The sequence below is a fragment of the Ammospiza nelsoni genome, chromosome 6, assembly GCF_027579445.1.
Source record: "Ammospiza nelsoni isolate bAmmNel1 chromosome 6, bAmmNel1.pri, whole genome shotgun sequence".
Lineage (NCBI taxonomy): Eukaryota > Metazoa > Chordata > Aves > Passeriformes > Passerellidae > Ammospiza > Ammospiza nelsoni.
Window position 1 is genome coordinate 58,217,494 of NC_080638.1, and position 19,412 is coordinate 58,236,905.

Sequence of the window (19,412 nt, forward strand, 5' to 3'; positions counted from 1 at the left end):
ACATTAGAAGAAAATGTTGTGTTTAACACCAAATGTGTTTAACATCTTTTTGTGGTGTTTGGGTTTTTAGGTACATTTAAGTTGGGTTTAAGTTCCAGGACATTTAATGTCGCCCACTTATGTACATCCTTCAGCTGCCAGAAAGTCTTGAGATTTTCTGGTGTACTTGAGGCACAATCCCCAGGCTCTCAGAGGTTTCCCTGTAACATAAAATGTGGTGAACACAGTGGACTTTCAGTTCTGGGGAAGGTTTTTTTTCTGGAGCTCCTGCTGATTTCAGCAGAGGCCCCAAAACTGGCATGATTCTCACATGGAGAAGGGTCCAGAAGAGGTGTCAGATGTGAGAATAACCGGTAGCACCTCTGGGCAGGAAAATGAAGTGTCTCACTTTGCCACAGGCACCTGTCATCACTGACTGACTGCTCTGTCCCCCTTCCTGCCAGTGCAGCTCCCCATGTGTGTGCTACCACCTGTGGAAGGACAAAAATATTCACCATCCAAAAAAATAAAAAAAGAGCCATGATGACAACTAGAGCCTCAGATCCCTGAGTCATAGGAGCAGGGACTCTCAGCTTGCCCTTCTTTAGCAAAGAAAATATCTTCCCTTTGGAATTCCCCAAAAAGCCTGGTCAGAGCACAGCCTATGAAGCAATTCCTGTCTTGGAGTCTGCAGGAAGCCAGAAAAATAGCTCTGATGCAGAAAATGGCTCCATTCTCCAGCAGGGTGCTTGCTCTCCTCTCATCTCCCACCTCTGGCCATGGCTCCAAAGAGTGGGGGTTATTTGCTGCTGCTCCTTTCACACTCCCCCAGTCCCCCTCTGATGGGATTGTGACCTTTGGGGTGCAATGGGGGGTGTCATGCTCTTTGGGGCTTCTATCACTCTTAATCCAGGCTATTATCTACTCCTGCCTGAAAAATATCCCTTTCTGCTACTAGGGTAGCATTTATTTCTGAGTTTCCTGCCCCTGTGGTGCCAAGGATTTCTTGCTGGTTCAAGTAGTCCAAAGATTCCCCAAAACATGGAACTTTGGAGTCAGGAGCAGGTTTTTTTAGTCTATTGCAAACTGTACCCAGGAAGGACCTGTGAGCCTGTGCAGTCCTTGCTTCTGTCATGGATTTCCTCAGAGCATGCCTGCAAGGATGATTTTGGGGTAAAAATCCAGGATTAGTCAAAAAGGTCAAGAGAAGCAGAATGAGATTCTGTGACATGTTCTTAGATGGACACTACTTTAAATGCAAAATGGTTCTTCTAAGACAAACCAGTGGATTGTTTTCAATTCTTAATCTTTTCTGTGATGATTCAGCTATTGGCAAAAATAAGTTGAAGAGTATGATGTTGAAGCATTGTTATCCCATTTTTCCACGATTGTTATTTAATATATTACCTGTTCGGGGTAAAAATATTTTCCCCTTAAGAAAAACCAACAAAAACAACACCCCCTCACCCTCCAAAAACCCCCAAACCCCCCACCAAAAACAAAACTAAAAAACCCCAACCCCCCCACAAAACAAAACAAAAAAGACAAAAAATCCAACAAACAAACAAACAAACAAACAAAAACAACAACAACAACACAAACCTAAAAACCTCCTCCAACACAACTGCAAGAAGAAAAGACCATAAGTCTATTTTTCTTGGTCCTCTGTAATTAATGCAGTGATTTATCTCTGTAAAGCCTGCCAATAAATTATTGGTTGCTATCAACTTATTTCTCAGGATGAATCCCTGGGAGGGGAAGTTGCCATGGGCTCATCAGAGCCCCCAGTGATTAATGTGGGTGCTGATATTTGCTGTCCTTATGATGGAAGAACATTTCCTGCCCTTATTCCACATACATTTTGGACTACTGAACACCAACCATTTATTTTTCACATCTGACTCTGACTGTGATTTACTTGTCCCAAAAATTGCTTCCTGGGCATCTTCAAGCTGCCATCCTATGGCACTGTGGTCATCCTGGGACTTTAGGTTAAATCAGAGGACTCTTCTCTCCTTTCCAAACAGGAGTTTGAGATTTCCACCTCTTCTCTCCTGAAAGGTCCTGAAGACACGAAAACTTTCACTCTTATCACTGTGTGCTTCCTTAGCCACAAATGTGCTGCAGCATGTGTCAGGATTTCCTTTCAGGGTTAGAATTATGAGCTCTCTACCCTTAAAAATGAGGGACTCCTTTCCTTCCAGGGAGAAAGTACAGAGGAGCCTTGGTTTGGGCCTTGCAGCACCTGCCTGATGCTGTGATAATGGACTTTGAAAGTTCTGATGCTGTTCAATTCTAGGTGTTATTTTAGGTCATTTCAGAAGCTTTAATGGCTCCCTGTGTCTGCACAGCTGGACTCATGATAACTGAAGCACAGACCTTGCAGGTGAAGGAATATGAAAAACAACATTAATAAAATGATAATGTGTTAAAGGCTCTTTCCCCAGGTGTCTGATTCTGGCTAAAGAAAAAGCTGCGGAAAAGGAAAATTGGGTTTCCAAGCACCCCAAAGGGAGGCAATGGCCATATAATGGCTGGGTTGCTTCTGCCCTTATGTTTGTGCATTGCAACAGAGGCTTCAGTTTCATTCCTCACAATATTTCATGTATGTGCATGTATAAACTTCTGACTTGTGTGCAGCTTTGGTCTGTAATATCTTTGTGTGTGTGCCCACTAGAGAAAATGAAAGCGATGAAATAATAAGGCAAGGGCTATAAGAAGTGTAATGTTAAAAGCAAGCAAGAGTTGTTACTGTTAAATCTCCTGTTAAACAGGGATCTTCCATGAAGCTGTGCAAGTCATTCAAGCCTAGGCTCTCCCATTCTTCCTCTATTTTTCATGAGCTCCTGGAGAATGCAGAGGTTGTGATTCGGAGAGTTGCTTTGCTCTCACAGCTGTAACCAAAGCCTCCAGACACTGAATGCACAAACTTCTGCTGAGCTGGGACTCCTCTGCTAAAGCATCCTGGATGTCTCAAGTTGGACACTGTAATTTCCCTGACCATTCTGACCTTAATCTCCCCGTGCCCCAGTTTCCTGTCTGATCCTGGTATGACAAGGTAAAATGCAGAAGATATTCAATGGTACCTACAAAGCACCAGCAGATTAGTGAGGAGCACCACACACACAAAAAATTAATCATGCCATCCTTGAGCACAGATTGGCTGGGGTCCCAGGAAGGTGGCACAGGGCCATGTTGGATGAGAAGTGTAAAAGGGAGAGGCTTAGCCATTATCCTCAGTGCATCCCAGGTGCAGGACACACAGGGAGCCTTAATTCCTCCTGATTCCTGTGTGCTTGACTCAGCTGAATGCTGTTGCTTCCCTGAAGTTCTTCATTCCTTTGCTTTGCACTGCCAAAGGGACTGAGGCACAGGACATTCATAACCTCCTGGTCTAGCTGTCCAGACTTAACTTGCCCAACACAACAGAGAATAAAGAATTCTCATAGGTGCCAAATTAGAATCCGGCGAGTGCTTTAGGTCTGAGGTTTCATCAATACTTTCCATCAATTTTTATACCAAAAGCAGCGAGTTTTGTCAAGTTTTTATTGATTTCCTGTCTGCCAAAGTGCTTTTTCAAATTTGTAATGGGGTAAGAAGAAAAACCCCTCAAAACAGGGAAGGAAAGAAACAGCAACTTTTTATTTTTAGGAAAGAAACAGCAATTTATTTCCTCCCCCTCTGTATTTTTTGTCACCTGAGTATTTTTCTGGTATTATCAGTGCTGCTATGAGCAGAGGTATTTCCTTCTTTTTGAAGGCTACCGTCTGAAGGCAATGCAGAAATGCAGATCTGATGCCATCCCCTCAGCAACCTTCAGACTCAGATTCCACCTTTATGGTGAGCAGGATAGTGGGCTCAGAGATGCTGCTTTGCTTCCTGCAGATTTCTGAGAAACCTCTCCACAGTTCTTGGGTAATGTTTCTGGAGTCAGTAAAAAAATCCCCATGCCTTATGGTTCTCCCTACTGAGGAGAAAAAATTGCAGTATGAGCTCCCCTGTTGTCCCACCCCAGTGTCTGACAACAGATGTTCTTCTTCACTCATGGAGTAAGATTTATTGTCTAATGCCTCTTAGGAGAAAAGTCTCTTCTGTCACATCCTTTGGTGTAGATGTTTTTGCCTTTAAGGAGAAAACTCTACCTGCTTTTCCACCATTAAATGTAAACGTCTGTCTCTGGCATTTGTTTCCCACTTGACCTGTTACAGGAATACATGCAGCTCATTGGAAAGCAAATAGTGCTAATTTGGAGTTCATATGCACAAATCACATTGTTTATAACCAAAGCCCACGTTCATCTTGATGGTGGTTTTTAGAATGGGAAGTCTTCTGTGTGCACCTGGGCTAGCATTCAGCTCTGAGCCTTGCCAAGGGTATCCCCTGACTCAGCTCTGCTCTGAACATTTTTAGCCCTACACGGGTGAGTCTCACTGGGTCCCCAGGGCAGTCCCAGGGAACCTGACTCACCATGTTACATGCAGCACTGAGAGCAAAGGGGATGTGGAGCTGTTCAGCAGCTGGGATGTGCCAATGACTCAGGCTGTTCCATTGGATCAGTGCCTGACCTGTTTATGCTGCTCTGTCTCCCTCCTCTCCTAGGAGCCCTGGGAGCGATGATTCTTCAATTCATAAATTCACAGAAGACACATTTAAAGCTCTGTGCTGTGAATAAGAACCAGTTCTGAAATGTTTAATAGTCCCTGAAGGAAAATAACCCTCTCCTGTAGGTTTAGATTCCAAGGGTCAGCTCTTCACCACGTGCAGCTGAACTTCACAGTGTGTACTGTCTCCCCTTGCTGTGGGAGCTCGGTGCTCGCCCACTGCTGGGGGATTTGGGGGATTGTGCCTTTTGTAGAAATACCAGAAAAGAAGGAAGTCACTCTGAGCAGCTGCTTCAAATTTCAGAAGAAAGGAAATGGTGGAGCAGAAGAGGAAGGAATCGTGACTACTTTTACTCTGGTACAGCGATGTGCTCATTCCCTTTCTACCTTTTTCCTTTTAGGAAAGGAAAACTCGTTTCTTCCCTTTAAGAAACAAAGTTTGCAAGCCGTGAAGAAAGAAGAACTAGGAATGCTCTGATCATCCATCAGGAATGTTGTTACATTTAGCTTAGACTACTTTTCTTTTTTCTTTTTAATGTTTTAACAATTAATTAATTCCTTAAAATTGAAACTGTTTTGACTTATCTATTCTGGAAAAAAAAAAGGCATTTTGAATCACAGTGGGTCTTCTGCTACACTTGAGAACAGCAGGTTGAGACTGGGGTATTTGGGTATTTTTGATGTAGAAAGAAGCTGCCTAGTTGTCTTTTTCCTACTTACAATGACCTCAAACCTTTCTGACAGTTTCCTGCCTGGTGGTTTGATGCTGTTTCAAAGCACACTTCGAAGATTCCCAAAAGAAGACAAGAGTCTCTTTGCAGTTCCCAGTTTGCTTTCTTTGTCAGACTCTTCTTTTCAAGGTTATCTTTAGCCTCATCCAGCATTCCAGGAAAAGAAGGAAGTGTCCTCTGGAGTTTTTTGCACCCTTGGCATAGAAACATCCCACCACGTCTTGCCATTTCTCTCTGAGATCTGTGACATTTAAAGATATGTTTTTGGAGCTTGCCCCTCTCCATAACCTATTGTTTAATTAGTGCCACTGGAAATACAACAAGAGAACTTAAAAACGAGGGATCTGATGTTGAGGAGATGGAGCAGGGGGGATGGAGTGACTCTTGGGCATGATGAAAAGTTTAGGGGAAAGGGTGAACAAGAAGGGGTCTGATGAAAAGGGGTGTGGGAGGACAAGTAGCAAGTCTAGGCTTCAAAATGAAGTTGGGAAATGAGTAGAAAAATTCAGATTGGTTGGGAGGGAGGGAACTGCGGAGGAAGAGGTCATGGCAACACTGTCCAGACAGATCAGTCACACAGTATTTGCCTGTGCACGGCTGGGCTAGGTGACCTACAGCTCACTTGAAACAAACAAAGGTGTTGCCCTCCACCGTCCAATTACTGGAAGAAAAATTCCCCTGCACCTCGGGGCAGTGCTCAGCAGGAGCATCTTTTAAACCACACCACTCTAAGGAAAGCCCTGAAGATGCCAGACCTGGGAGGAAAACAGGAATGTTTGACAAATCGGGTCTGGTTCACACCTCAAACTTGTTTTCTGTCAGCACTCCCAATTGAGCTGCTCCTGATTTGCATTCGTTTAAATGAAAGGAAAACCAGACAATTTCCAGGAACAGCAGCAGTGGCACCCAGGAAAGTGCTGCTCCAGCAGCAGCTCCTGGTGTGGCAGAGATTTTAAACTTTAAGCCGTGGAGTGCAGGTAACCTCAGTGTGCCTCGCTGGACCAAGACTCAAGCACAGGAAGGAGCAGGTGTTGCAAGCAGAATGAAAAGATAAATAAATTGATTTTTCCACAGTGGAATGATGTCTTCTGGGAGATGCACTGCTGCTTGTGCCAAGCAGGGCAGGAGCGTGCGGCACAGCGGGATGTGCTCTGCAGAGCGTGCTCCTGCTCTGAACAAACACTGATTTTCCATGTCTTGGTTCCTTCTACCATCCTTGCCTGTCTGCAGCAGCATGCTAAATTAGCAGAGGCAGAAGCAGTAGGTCGAGAAATTCCTTCCAGGATTTTACTGTCCATAGCTTTAAAAAATGCGGTCCTAGTCAGGAAAGGGCTGGAGGGAGGAGGGCGGCTGGGTCAGGAACAGGGCAGAGCGTACTCGGGAGCTCGGGTGTGGCGGCTCCGGCACTGACTCACCTGCTCCTCTGGGGCTCCGGCGCGGCAGAGCCTGCTCCCTGAATGCGAGGAGAAAAGAGAAAATACGAGGAGAGAAACCCCAAATCCGTCTCCTGTTTCCTCGCACGGAGAGGGGGGAATCCTCCAAGAAATATCTTGATGCCTTCAGGCAAGGCTAGTGGCATTTAACACGTTTCGTTGCACTTTGCGTTTATCTTTTGCGGGCAAAGCGCGGCCGCCTTCCCGTGTGCCTCACAAGCACTCCCGAGGGTTTTCCCTCGAACCCAACCGCTGGGGGGGAAAAAAAAAAACAACAAAAAAACCAACCCTACACAAGCCAAAGAACAACCACAAACAAAACAATGTCTAGATGCAAAACCTGAGTTTCGCTCAGGGCAGAACTTCGCAGGGGACCAGCGAAGGCGGGGTGGGAGGGATGCTCGGGGGATGCTCGCGGACTCCGCGCGGTGCCTCCCGCATCCTCCCCATCCCGGGGCGTCCTTCCCCATCCCCATCCCCATCCCCTGCCGTGTCCCCCCCGCATCCCCCCCATCCCCGGGCGTCCCCGGGGCCGGCGGGGCGGGCGCGCAGGCGCAGGGGGGGCGGGCGCGGCGCTGGGAGCGCGGAGCGCGGCGCGGCCCCAGACCGCGCTGCAGCCGCCGCGGGGGCGCCACTACCATGAGCGGCCGCGGCCGCCCCTGCGCGACTCACGGGCACCGGGCGCTGCCGCCGCCGCCGCCGCCGCCGGCCCCCCCCCCGCCGCCGCCGCCGCCGCCGCTGCCGCCGCGCACCCCCGGCCCCCGAGCCCGGCGCTGCAGGATGCCGGGGGGCAAGAGAGGGCTGGTGGCACCGCAGAACACCTTCCTGGAGAACATCGTCCGGCGCTCCAGCGGTGAGAGATACCCCCGTCATGCATCCATCCGCCCGTCCGTCCATCCGTCCGTCCATCCCTCGGTCCCTCCGGCGTTGCCGCGCCGGTGGGTCCGTGCCAAAGCGGTGCCTTCAAGGAACGCGATCCGCTCGTCCCCTCTCGCGCATCCCCTCGCGGTCCTTGCCCTGTCTCCCCGCACTTCTCACATCGCAGTCGCTACTGCCAATTCCAACCTTCTTCTCTTTTATGATTATCTATTTTTCCTCTTCGCTCATCCGGTCTTTAAATTTTTAAATAATTTTTTTCTTTATCTTTAGTTTTGTAATAATTAGGACTTGCAACTGTTTCCGTTCAGGGGGTTCAAAGTTTTTTTGCGATTCTGTGGCACTTTAAAGTCTGTGGCGAAGGTGCCGGGAAAGCGGTGAGGGAGTGCCTGTGGTTTGGATGATGGCAATCCTGTGGCTGAGCAAATGGGTTAAGAACTGTCTGCACTTGGTCATTTACGGCTCCTCTGTTAGGTGAATATTTACAGGGCTGGTTCAGGACTGTGGCACCCAGTTATTCCTTGCTGCCGGAGTTAATTTCACCCTTTCTATTGCAAAGCAGTGATCGAGAGCACTGTACACAGCTCCATTAAAGTTACGATGTGTTTGCAGCTATTTGGGTGTGCTGGTGTAGATGCTGCTTTAGGCAAGTCCTGTGCTGGTTATATTAATTTTTTAATGTAGTTTTTGCACTGGCACAGAGCTACTGAGACATAGGAGTGTTCGCACAAATGTAGGAGAGCTCAGTTTTGGGTTTTGCTAGAAGATAACTCCTTGGTCAGCCCAGGTTTAGGGTGATGCTGCCAGGGGGAAACATTGCTGTGCCAGCGTACACCTGGGCTCAGGAGTGGGAAAGGTGAGCAGAGCAGAGTGTAGAGAAGAATTACTGCATTTAGTATTAATCAAGACACCAATGGGTTGTGAAATTATGCTGAAAAATGTTCCATCCCACCTTTCCCTATTGCACAGTGCTGGATGTACCTCTCAGTCACACCAGTGTGGTCTGGTGTGCTGGCTTGGAGTGGATTTGGACAGCAGGTAGTGAACTGGTGATTCATGGATTTTCCTCATGAGCAGGAGTGGGATGAGGAGTTGGAATTTGTTTTAAAATGTTGTGTGTGTTAAAATGCCAGCTTGGTATTGAGCTGGTTTAGGGGGGCTTCCTCCCTGTTGTGTTGCCTCTGTCAGTTCTGTGGTCGGCAGCTGACTCCCTGTCAAGCCCTGTAGCTGCCCGATCTCCAAGAGCTGCTTTCCCACAATAGTGTAGTTATTTCCCAGAATATTAAATGCAGGCTTAATTAATAGGCATTTATATAGCACTTTCCTTCTGACAATTTCAAAGTGTTGGGTGGAATTTAATTACACTTCACGGCTCCTTGTGGAAGAGGACATACAGAGGTTTTCTCAACCTGTTCATCAAATTGTGGCATGAATGGGGGCTTGGGGCATAACAGCTGATTTCCCTAGGTCAGGCAGCATGTCAGTGGCTGGGCTGGGAGCATGGTTTGGGAATGCCATGGTTTTGTATCGTGCTCTAATTAAATCCCACATCCTCCCTGGTGAAAGCTCAGTAAAGCTTTGAGACATCAAAAATTGGAAAAGCTCAGAGGGCTTTTGAACATTATACTTTAAAAGCATGTATCCCCTCCAGTTTTTAACCTGGTTTAATTTAGGAGCATAAATCATGCTGATCTGGTCATTCATTCTGCTTTTTCTGTGCCACTGATGATATCTAAGCATGGTGTTCACTAGAGAGGTAAATCTTCTCTGTTGGACACAAAGAGGAAAGTAGATTGGGAATTTGTATTTAACTCATGTAAATTGTCAGTGTTGTGAGCTGAAACATGATTTAGTTCTTATTTTTGTCATTCAGGACATAGCCTTATTTATCCTTTATAGAAATAGTAATTTTCATTGGATTCAGTACTGTTTAATCCAAACTTAATAGTATACAGTGGAGCAAATCTGGTTCAAGTATCTCCTGCCAGTGCTTGAAGAAGACAAGGATTTGGTCTGCTGCGTTTGTTTTAAGACTTGGATTCACCAAGTTCCAAGGGATTTTTCCTTGACAATTTGAGGAATGGGATGAAGGAAAGACTGATGATTGTTTTTTAAAATACATCTTCAGCATTCCCCCAAAAGCGTTTCTGTCACCGTTCCTGTTTCAGGAACATTATCTTTTGAGATTTGTCACATTTATGCAATCTCATTGCACTTCTTGATCATAAATCTTTTCTTAACAACCAAGAGAAGGTTTGTAGGCACAGGTAATAATTTCTATTAGGCTATGGGTAGTGCTGGAAAAAGTCAGGCAGGTATTTCAGCAGATAGGCTCTTCTTCAGGTGAAATAGAAGCAATGGCTTCAAAATGAAGTGTTGATGGAGACAAATTACTCAGAGTTACCAGAGATGGATCCTAATAACAAAATTTATAGACAGAATTGTAATAATTTTAAAATGTGAAAAGTCAGGACTGGGAGCGGGTGTAGCGGGAACACGGTGTGCAGGCTTGGTGTGGTGTCTAGCCTGGTGTTAAAAGCAATCATATATTAAATTTTCAGCATTATTTGGGCACTTTCTCTTTAGGAATGTCGTGAACCCTTCCTTTTTACCTCATCTTTGGCTGCTTACCAGGTTAAAATTTTGGGAGAAGCCCTTGCAGTGTGCAGCCAAGAGCAAAGCACCGAGGAGCTGAGGAGAAAGGAACGGGGTGGCTGTGACCAGGGTGGATGTGAAACAGTGACCAAGGCTCTTTGCCCTCTCTCTTGGAGAGTGGGAGAGCTAGGCTGCCCTGCTGGATGCCCTGCTGGATGCCCCTCTCCATGCCAGGGTGTTTGGGAAGGATGGAGCTGCTGTCAGAGCGATGGAGAGGTCCCACCATGTTCCCCTGGGGGAACAACATCTCCTTTGGAGACAACTTTACACCTTGGAGCTTGTGAAGTGTTTTAGGTCAGCATTGAAGGTTGGTTTATGGGCAGCATCACAAGCTGCAGGTCCTTCCCAAAGCATGGGGGGTGCATGGCAGCCTCTGCTCTGCAGGGTCTTTGCCCTCACCACATCTGAGCTCCACTTAAGGAGAGCCAAAGCCCACAGGGAGAGCCCTCTGTCCTTAGGGCTGCTGTTCCTGGTGAAAGGGACAAGCAGACCTGTCTTCAGGGTAATCTCAGTGCACTCCCTGCAATCTTTTTTTTTTTCCTTTTTTCCTTTAAAGCACAGTGAAAATGCACTGAGGCTTATCTGAGGCTCACCAAGATTGATGCGATCTCGCTCCAGCCTTGGCTGTGCCCTAGATCTGAAGAGCACCAGTGTTTTGCTGAGCTGAAAGGTGTTTTGTGAGAGCACTGGGCTAAATCACATTAAGGTGACTGCCTTTTACTGCCATTAGTATTTGGGATGTTTAATAAGGACCATCCTAAGAGCAATGTTCTCTCCCAAGATGTTCTCAGCAGGCTGTGCCTGTTATTACTGATATTGTTGTTCACTTCTTCAGTGCATTCAGAGCTCTGAGTGATACTCACCCGTGCTCAGCGCTGTGCAAGTGCAGAGGGTACAGAATTGGGCAAGTCCCTAGATCAGGGCTGGGATTTATGGACCTGTCCCATGGGCAGAGTCATCCAGTGAGTTGAGACATTTAAGTTTTGTCTTGCTTTCACAAATTCTATCAGCAGAAAAATTAAGTATATGTTAATGGCATAATTTGCTTTTATGGTAGAGTGTGAATTTGTGGAAAGGGTGTCTGGGACTTGGCAGCAATATGCAGTAAAGACTGCTAACAGTTTGGAAGAGGGGATGAATTTAGTGAAAAACTATATAATCTTATCTATATGATAACATTCATCATTATTGGATATTGTTTCTGTTGCAATAACCCTTAGAAGCTTCCTCATGAAAGTGGGTCTTTCACAAATGCATTTTGACACTGGGATGAAATATTGCCTCTCTAAGGCTTACATGGGAATTTCAGCATGAGTTTTAATGAAGCTAGCATTTTATTCCTGGCCTTTTTCAGCTTTACGCTGTGTTCCTAAAAAGCAATTGCTTCACACAGACCTTTATGCCCTGCTGGGTCCCTGTGACTGGTGGGTGGAAGGATCAGCTCTGTTCACAGGTGATTTTTGTCAAGGCAGGTTACCTGGAACGGAGGGAAAAACAAGTGTCACATCTGTAGCAATAAGGCACCTTTTAAATTATTATTCCTGTGGTATTACAGATAAAATAAGTGTCTCTTGTCTCTTCTGTTCTTACTAGCTGTGTAGGGTTCCTGTCTCCCAGGCAGGGATGTGGGGTCTGGTGCATGTGGGCTTCTCTCCCCTACATTAAACCAAGCTGCATTTTCATCTGGCTCCAATTAAATCACACACGCTGCCCAGAGAAAGTTCTTTAAAACAAAGTACTTCGAGTTTAGTGGATGTCTGTCACTTGGGATCCTCAGAGAAAAATGCAGGGCTCAGCATTTCCCTAAATCCCTGCATGAAAGCAGGATGCACCGTGGGGTGAAAGTTTCCATCCTCCAGTTCAGCTCAGGAGTTAAAGAAGGGATTACCAAGGTGCTCATGTCATTGGGTTTTCTTTGGCATTGGAAGGCACAAGGCTCCTTCTGCAGTTTCAGTGACTGCAGGGAGCTTGCTGACACATGAATCAATGCAAAGTGGATTTTTACACTGACAAGCATTCCTAGATGACATATGTGAGGGGTTTGCAATTGCAGACACCCTGTTTTCCTTGCTTTTCAAGTGGGCTCGCTGAGCACAGGCAGATTAAGCGTCTCTGTTTGCTGCTGCTGAAATTGGGGGAGTTCTGCATGGCTAAAGTGTTTATTTTTATTTAAAAAATAGTTGTGGAAGCTCTGTGCCATTTTACTAATATAGAAACTTAAAGAATGCCATGCTAGTGAAAGGAAAAGCTAGATTTTTTTGAGATATGATCAGCTGCTTTGTGGTTTTATTTCTAATTGGGGCTCTGCCCTTCCTTCCTTCCTTCCTTCCTTCCTTCCTTCCTTCCTTCCTTCCTTCCTTCCTTCCTTCCTTCCTTCCTTCCTTCCTTCCTTCCTTCCTTCCTTCCTTCCTTCCTTCCTTCCTTCCTTCCTTCCTTCCTTCCTTCCTTCCTTCCTTCCTTCCTTCCTTCCTTCCTTCCTTCCTTCCTTCCTTCCTTCCTTCCTTCCTTCCTTCCTTCCTTCCTTCCTTCCTTCCTTCCTTCCTTCCTTCCTTCCTTCCTTCCTTCCTTCCTTCCTTTTTTCTTATTTTTGTAATTTTTATTATTTTTGTAATTATTCTTTCTTATTTTTGTATTTTTTTCTTTTTTTTTTCTTTCATTCTGTACTCGGTGGGAGATGTTTCCATCCTCTCTTTTGGGGGAAGTTTGAGAGCTGCTGAGCACTTGCCACAAGAGGTCACTGCAAGAGTTGCTGCATTCCCAGGTTAATGTTGAAACCTGTGAGAAGGAAAATAATTAAATTGATTTTTTTTTTTTTTTGAGGAAACATTTGAGTTTTCTTGTTGCAGTCAGAAGGAGTTTGCAGCCAAGGAATAATGTCAGGAAGTGAAAATACATTTAATTAGCCTGTTTTACAGGGTGATGTCTGGTGGTGAACTGGGATTTTAAGTCATTCTCTTGGATAGCTGAAGGAAATAGGATTTTCTGATTTGATAACATTAAATAATAGAAGATTTTGGAGTTGGTACTCTAATAATCTGCTTTTCAGATACAAAAAAGGACAATACTTGTTTAATCAGCACACTCAGGACACTGGCTATTGGAACTGCTGAGCCCTGGCTATCCCAAGTGCCTGACTCCCCACCTGGGAGGGGTTTTAGGATCAGTCCTGTGGAAAGCTTTGCTCCAGCCCCTGGCACAGAGAGGAGACACAGGGGGTGCAGCTGATTTTCTACCCAAACAGGTTTTTTTGAGAAGCAGCCAGGCTCTGTGGAACTGCATCCAGGACTGGCTCAGTGTTTGCAAGAGGAGCCCTGTGTCTGAGGAGCTCCTGGTACCACAATTTCCTCCTCTGGGAATGTGAAAGCAGCACTTTCATTTGTGTAAAGCTGGAAGTCTGGATTCTGCTTCTCCCTGAGGGTGCCTGTGTGCCTTGAGTGAGAGCTGCAGCGTGCTCCAGTTTGAATTTAGTCCCAGTACATCTATGTTGTGTTCTGCATAATTTTAATAGAGAGCAGATTCAGCAGAGGCATTTAGATGATAACTGGGATAGGTGAGGGTCAGTTTAATTCTAGGATAAATGGATGTGTGGGGGAGAAACTGTGATCAGAATTGTATGAAACGTCAAATTTTCAGGTAATGCATAGAGATGCTCTCATGTCCTTAATGCCTCAGAGCTCTTCCTGGGGTCAGTGATGTGCCACAGGAAAGGCAGGGGGTGTTTGTGGGCTTCCATTCACATTCCAAATGACTGCAGTTCATCTTCTGACTTTCAAGGAGGTAAATTTCAGGCAGGCTCTAATTTTTCTTCTTGAGCTCGCTTGCTAAATTGCTGAAAGCTGCTGTGTTCCCAGCTGAGTGGCTTACATGTGGATTTAATATTTCAGCCAGGGCTGGGTTATTCATCTTCTGTTTTCTTTGAGGAGCACGTTTTTGAGGCAGGAAGTGGATAATTTAAGGTGTGATCACACCTTGCTTTGGCTTTAGCCCTCTGCATCTTCATAATATGAGCATTAAATAAAGACAACAGTGGCACAGAAAGGTGATGTAAAGAGTCAGTCCTTTGAGAGGTTTTCTTGGTTTTTTTCAGGCAAGCAACACTTAATGTACTGGGTAAATTGGGTGACAGTGATGTTTTGCATGCTTTAAAGACACTGGGGAAATTACAGCTTTGTTAGAAAACAGCACTGTGGTTTTACAGACAGGAGTACAAAGTGCTGGGGGAGGGTTGTGCTTCAAGAGCAGAGGTTTGTCTGCAGCCAGCCCCAGAGCTGGAGGGGCGTTGGTGCCTGTTGAGGCAGATTTCAGAGGGCTGTGCCCTCCAAGAGGGTTTAGGATCTTCCTCTGTATTCCTTGGGGATGCAGCACCTCTGGAGCACGTGGTTGGAGTCAGCACAGACAACACCAGGGATTGTCAGGGCCAGGACTCGCTCAGGAAAGCTAAGAAAATTAAAAAAGAGACCTTTTTTATTACATCCCTCCTGAGACACCCTTTACAAGATGCTCTAAACAAATCTGTAGCAATTTGCTGACCCTGTGTAGATTTGAGGAGAATCAACTGACAGCAGTTGAAGTGGTTTGGGGCTTTTATATCAGCAAAAAAAGGCAAATTCCAGATGTTTCTCAGCCCCCATGAGGTCTGAGCTGCCTTTGCTGTGCAGTGGAAGGGTGGGAGTTCTGAAGGACAGCTCTGTAAAGTTGACAGCGGTAGGAATTTGCTCCTAGATGAAAATGCTGCTGCTTTTTGTTATTATAATAATTATTGTTGTTTGTGTTCTGCTACTACTTTATTTTCTTTAGAACATCTTTTCAGTGGTGACCTTTCTAAAAGAGGTCAGTTGCCAGTTTCCTTGAGAAGAAAGGGAATTCTCAAAAATGGTGATTTAAACAATTTTGGTTGCAAGTGGTACCCAAGCGTTCTTGAGAAAAGATGATTAGAGACAACGCTTCTCACTTGGTTAAGCATATCTCCTGGAATGATTTAGCTGTTCTTGCTCTCCTGTCATTACATAACAGGAATTTTACACCGCTTTAGGCATTTTGTTAGTTAAAAAAATTGCTCGCACGCTGTGATCTTTTTATTTTGTTTTAATAACAAACACAAGGCTCGGCACCGTGTTGAGTGCCAGCTACTGCAAGATAGAGTAAGATTAAAAGCTTGCTGCTCTACAGCATAGGCTGCCTTTAAACAAAAGAGCCTTTTTTTACAAAATAAAATCGTGGCAACAGCAAATGCAGTGCCTTTTAAAAAATTGTTTTTCTCAATTGTGTTTTCCAACGTGAAGTTTTGCTGACTGAATGTCTCTAATACCCCGTTTCCTTGCCATCAGCATTAAACCTTGCAAATAGGAGAGTTATGTTAGTTAATAAAAAACCTGCTGCCTTCCTGAGAGGAATCTGGCAACTCTGAGACAGATGAATCTGCTGGCAGACCCTGCTTTCCTTACAGACAGACAGATGGGCAGACAGACAGACACTGTTGTTCAGAGGTGAACAGCCAAGGAGCATGCACAACCTACAGAGTTGGGATTTGGGTTCCCTACAGGGCATCAGAAAGGGGAACGGGGGGAGAAGATGGTTGGTGGAGGCAATGACATCAAGACAAGCTTAGAAATAATAAAAATTGACATCAAGACAAGCTTAGAAATAATATAAATTGGCCTTTTGTCTGTAAGGAAATGGGAAGTGGATGTGCACTTTCAGTGCATTGGAGAAATCTAAGAAGGATGAACACATCACCAGGGATTTTGGGGTGATAATCATGTGAGTTTTGAAATTAGCTGCATGTAAGTGTTTTTAGAGTATGAGACACCACACCATGGTTATCTGGATCCCAGTTTTCTGGAGTTTCTCCATGTACTGGATCAGACCACAGCCTCTCAGAGTTGCTGTCCTGCTTTCAGCAGTGACCAGTGTCTCTCTGACCAGTGGGGAAGCCCCAGCTTCTGTAGAAAAATATTTGTGAGATTGGAAAGCTTCACAGAGAGAGTTTTTCCTTTCTGGGCACAGCAGGGATATTGCACAAGTTTTGGTTTACAACACCTTACAGATGATATCAGCTGTATTTGTGCCCTGCCATTCATACCTTTGGCTGTCCTTGGCAATCCCTGCTGTGATCTTTCCATGAAGCTGCGACATAATTAAAGTAAATTCTTGTGTTCTGGTGTAGGTGTAGTGGCTGGATTCAGTGATGCTCAGTTATAAGTAACTAATCTCCCTTAAGAAACACTTTTTATTCAGAATAACTCCAACAGAACATATTCTCTCAAAAGACTTGCTTGCAGAATGTAGTTCTTGTCTATTGGATCTGACAGGAATATGGCTGTGGAGATCCCAGTGCTGGTGCCATGCCCACCACCCTGCCATTTCCAGACATTTTGTTGGCTCCTTTTTCTTCTGAAGAGGGTCTAAAACACCTCTTTTATCTGTCAAAGACTTGAGCGGGAAAGGAGAGGTTGCCTCTCCCATGAAGGGAGTCTGAGCACCTCAATTTTTGGCTGTCCTGTGGCAAATGGAGATGGAGATAAAATGAGGTTTTTTCCAGCCTTTGTCTCTTACACCTGGTTCAGACAGCCAGCTGGAAATTGGACAGAGTGGAATTTGCCATAGACTTGTGGAAATAATGATCAAAGATACAACTGTGATGACCTTTCTTAGCCAGGAAATCATGAATCTGAACTGTGGGAATATGAATATCAAGCATGTGGGATTTAGTCCAGAACTGGCTGTGGATTCATCCTCATTGGAGGGAACTGCAGAAATGGACTTTCAATAAATAATTAGTGGTAAAAACATAATTTTACAAAATTATGGTCAAAACCAGAGAGGTTCTCTCAAAATGTCCTGTCATCCAGTACACAGGTTGGATTTTTACAGCTGGGTATGGACTGGCTCATGTAGAATTAAATCTGCATGGAGTTATGATTTGTAACTGCAGAAATAGGGGAGAATTAATTGTGTCTTGGTTGAAGAAAATAATGACTTGTGGTAAAATATAAGGTAGGTTAAATACAGAGGGTTCTGTGAATACTGAGATTTGGGTACCCAATAAAACCAAAGGGTTTTATTGGAAACCCTTAAGGAAGGGTTCTTCTTTAAGGAAGAACTGACCTGTTCTTCCTTCAGTTTTATCAGGTTGCTCAGTGAGCAGCAGCATTAATGAAACGTGGATTCCTGTGGATTTGTGCCTGCACTTGGATTTATTGGTCTCTAACAAGAGGCAAAGATTGATTTAAGATTTTTCTTTGACTGGAATTGCACACACACACACACACACACACATATTGGTAATGGAGCTGGCAGTGCTGAATTTGCAATTGGGCTCAATAATCTTGGAGGTTTTTCCAAACCTAAAAGATTCTATGATTCATATTCCTGTGCTGAGCATGGATGAATGAGTTTTGCTTGCTTAGGAGAGAAGGGTAAAAAAAAGAAGTCAATTAAGTAAAGGAAAATTCCAGGGGGCAAAAAAACCACTATCTAAAATCTGGTCAAATTTCTAATATGAATATTATGGATCTGATCTAACCTTAAAAATTAAAAATACTGATATATACCAAGATGTTTCTTTTTTACCTCAAATTTTAAAAGAAAAACCCACAACAATTTGTCAATAGCTTGGCTTTACGTTTTGTCCCTCTCAAGTTTCTTGTGGATTTGATCAATTTGTTGAATGCCTTATCAAATATTTTGAGATCCTCAGGTGGGAAGAAGTATAAAATCCGTAGAAAACAACCATTAAATGCTATCTATCTGGCTGCAGCACATATCTTCTGCTGTGTGCTCTGTGTCCTGAAACAGGGATGTGGTGGGAACACCCAATTGAGCTCATGTCTGAGGCTGGGGAGGCTTTGCAGGAGGGTTGTCTGCTCTTGGACTGTGACCCTCTGGGGAGCTCAGGGATGAGCAGAGCACCCCTGAGTGCATCATCCCCAGGCTGTGCCCTTTGTGTCAAGGTGTGTTGTTGGAACCCAGGATATCCTCTGGCTGTCCTGAGCAGCCCAGACCCTGCCAGGGGGCTCAGACACCCTGGCACAGAGCCCAAGATGCCCCTGTGGGATTGATTATGACCCCTGGAGCAAGTTACCCACCTTAGATGAAGATCTGCAAGCCACGACAGCTTAAGTAGAATGATAGTGAATTTATCATGAGGTGAAAAAGTAGATTTTGGGGTTTTTTAGAATGGGCATTCAGGGGGCAAGATGGAGGGATCTGGGCATGTCCAGCCTTTCTCCTTCTTCTTCTTGGCCTCCATCTTCTGCTGTGATGTTGGCACTTTTAGATTGGTTTAGAGTAGAAGCTCACTGTCTAACATAGGTGATAGGTATTGGGAAGTAATTGTAAACATTGTACATGTAGTTTTTAGTATAAAGACATAACACTGCCCTGGGGGCAGGCAGAGTGCCTGGAACTGTCCTGCTGGATGGACCTCAGCAGGACAGGAGAAAGAATTTTATAGATAAGGAACAAAAACAACCTTTAGACTGAGAAATGAAGAGCTCTGACTCCTCCTTCAAGTGCCAGGGTGGGAAAAGAGACTTTCTAACTTTTCTCAGGGTCACTCTGACCAGCGAGAGATCCCAAGAGTGTGTGAGCAGAATTTCGGCCAGAGATGGTTCTATAAAGACAATCTTCCCAAATTTAACCTGCATCCTTGGGTTGTGTCCCTGTGGGATGGGAAATTCAGAATTGCTGATGCTCCCAGCACCTCCAGCTTCTGGAATGTGGTGGTGATGGGGTGGCAGCCATGGGGACAGCCCGGGTTTGGGGGGCTGGGGGTGTCTCCCCTTTTCCAAACTGGAGGTGCTGCCTAATGACAAAAGGAAAAAAGCCTTGCAACACTGCTGAAGTAGTAAGATAAAAAGCAACTCTTTAATGAAAGCTGCAAAATACGGTGCACAAATACGGCTCTGTGCACGCGTGAAAAATTATTTTCCCAATTTTTTCAAGGTTAATTAATTAATTAATGTATCTGGCCAGTACAGCCAATAGGAAATCAGTTATCCCAGTAACCCACCCTTGGGCCACCCTTTGGAGTTGCTCCCGGGGCTTCTTTGCCCTATTTTCTTGTTACATCTTTTAAGTTCTGGTGGAAAATAAAATGTCCTTATGAGAAATTCTCTCCTTAAGTATAAGATTAA

General features: G+C 45.0%; 1 protein-coding gene across 1 annotated transcript in view; it reads left to right on the forward strand.

Moving 5' to 3' along the window:
- The first annotated feature begins 7,524 nt into the window (after nt 1-7,524).
- Nucleotides 7,525-19,412, forward strand: part of KCNH5 (potassium voltage-gated channel subfamily H member 5) — a 151,800-nt gene continuing 139,912 nt past the window's right edge. The window contains exon 1 of the mRNA XM_059474554.1: nt 7,525-7,597. Coding sequence (XP_059330537.1) covers nt 7,525-7,597 — 73 coding nt within the window. The remainder of the gene's footprint in view (nt 7,598-19,412) is intronic.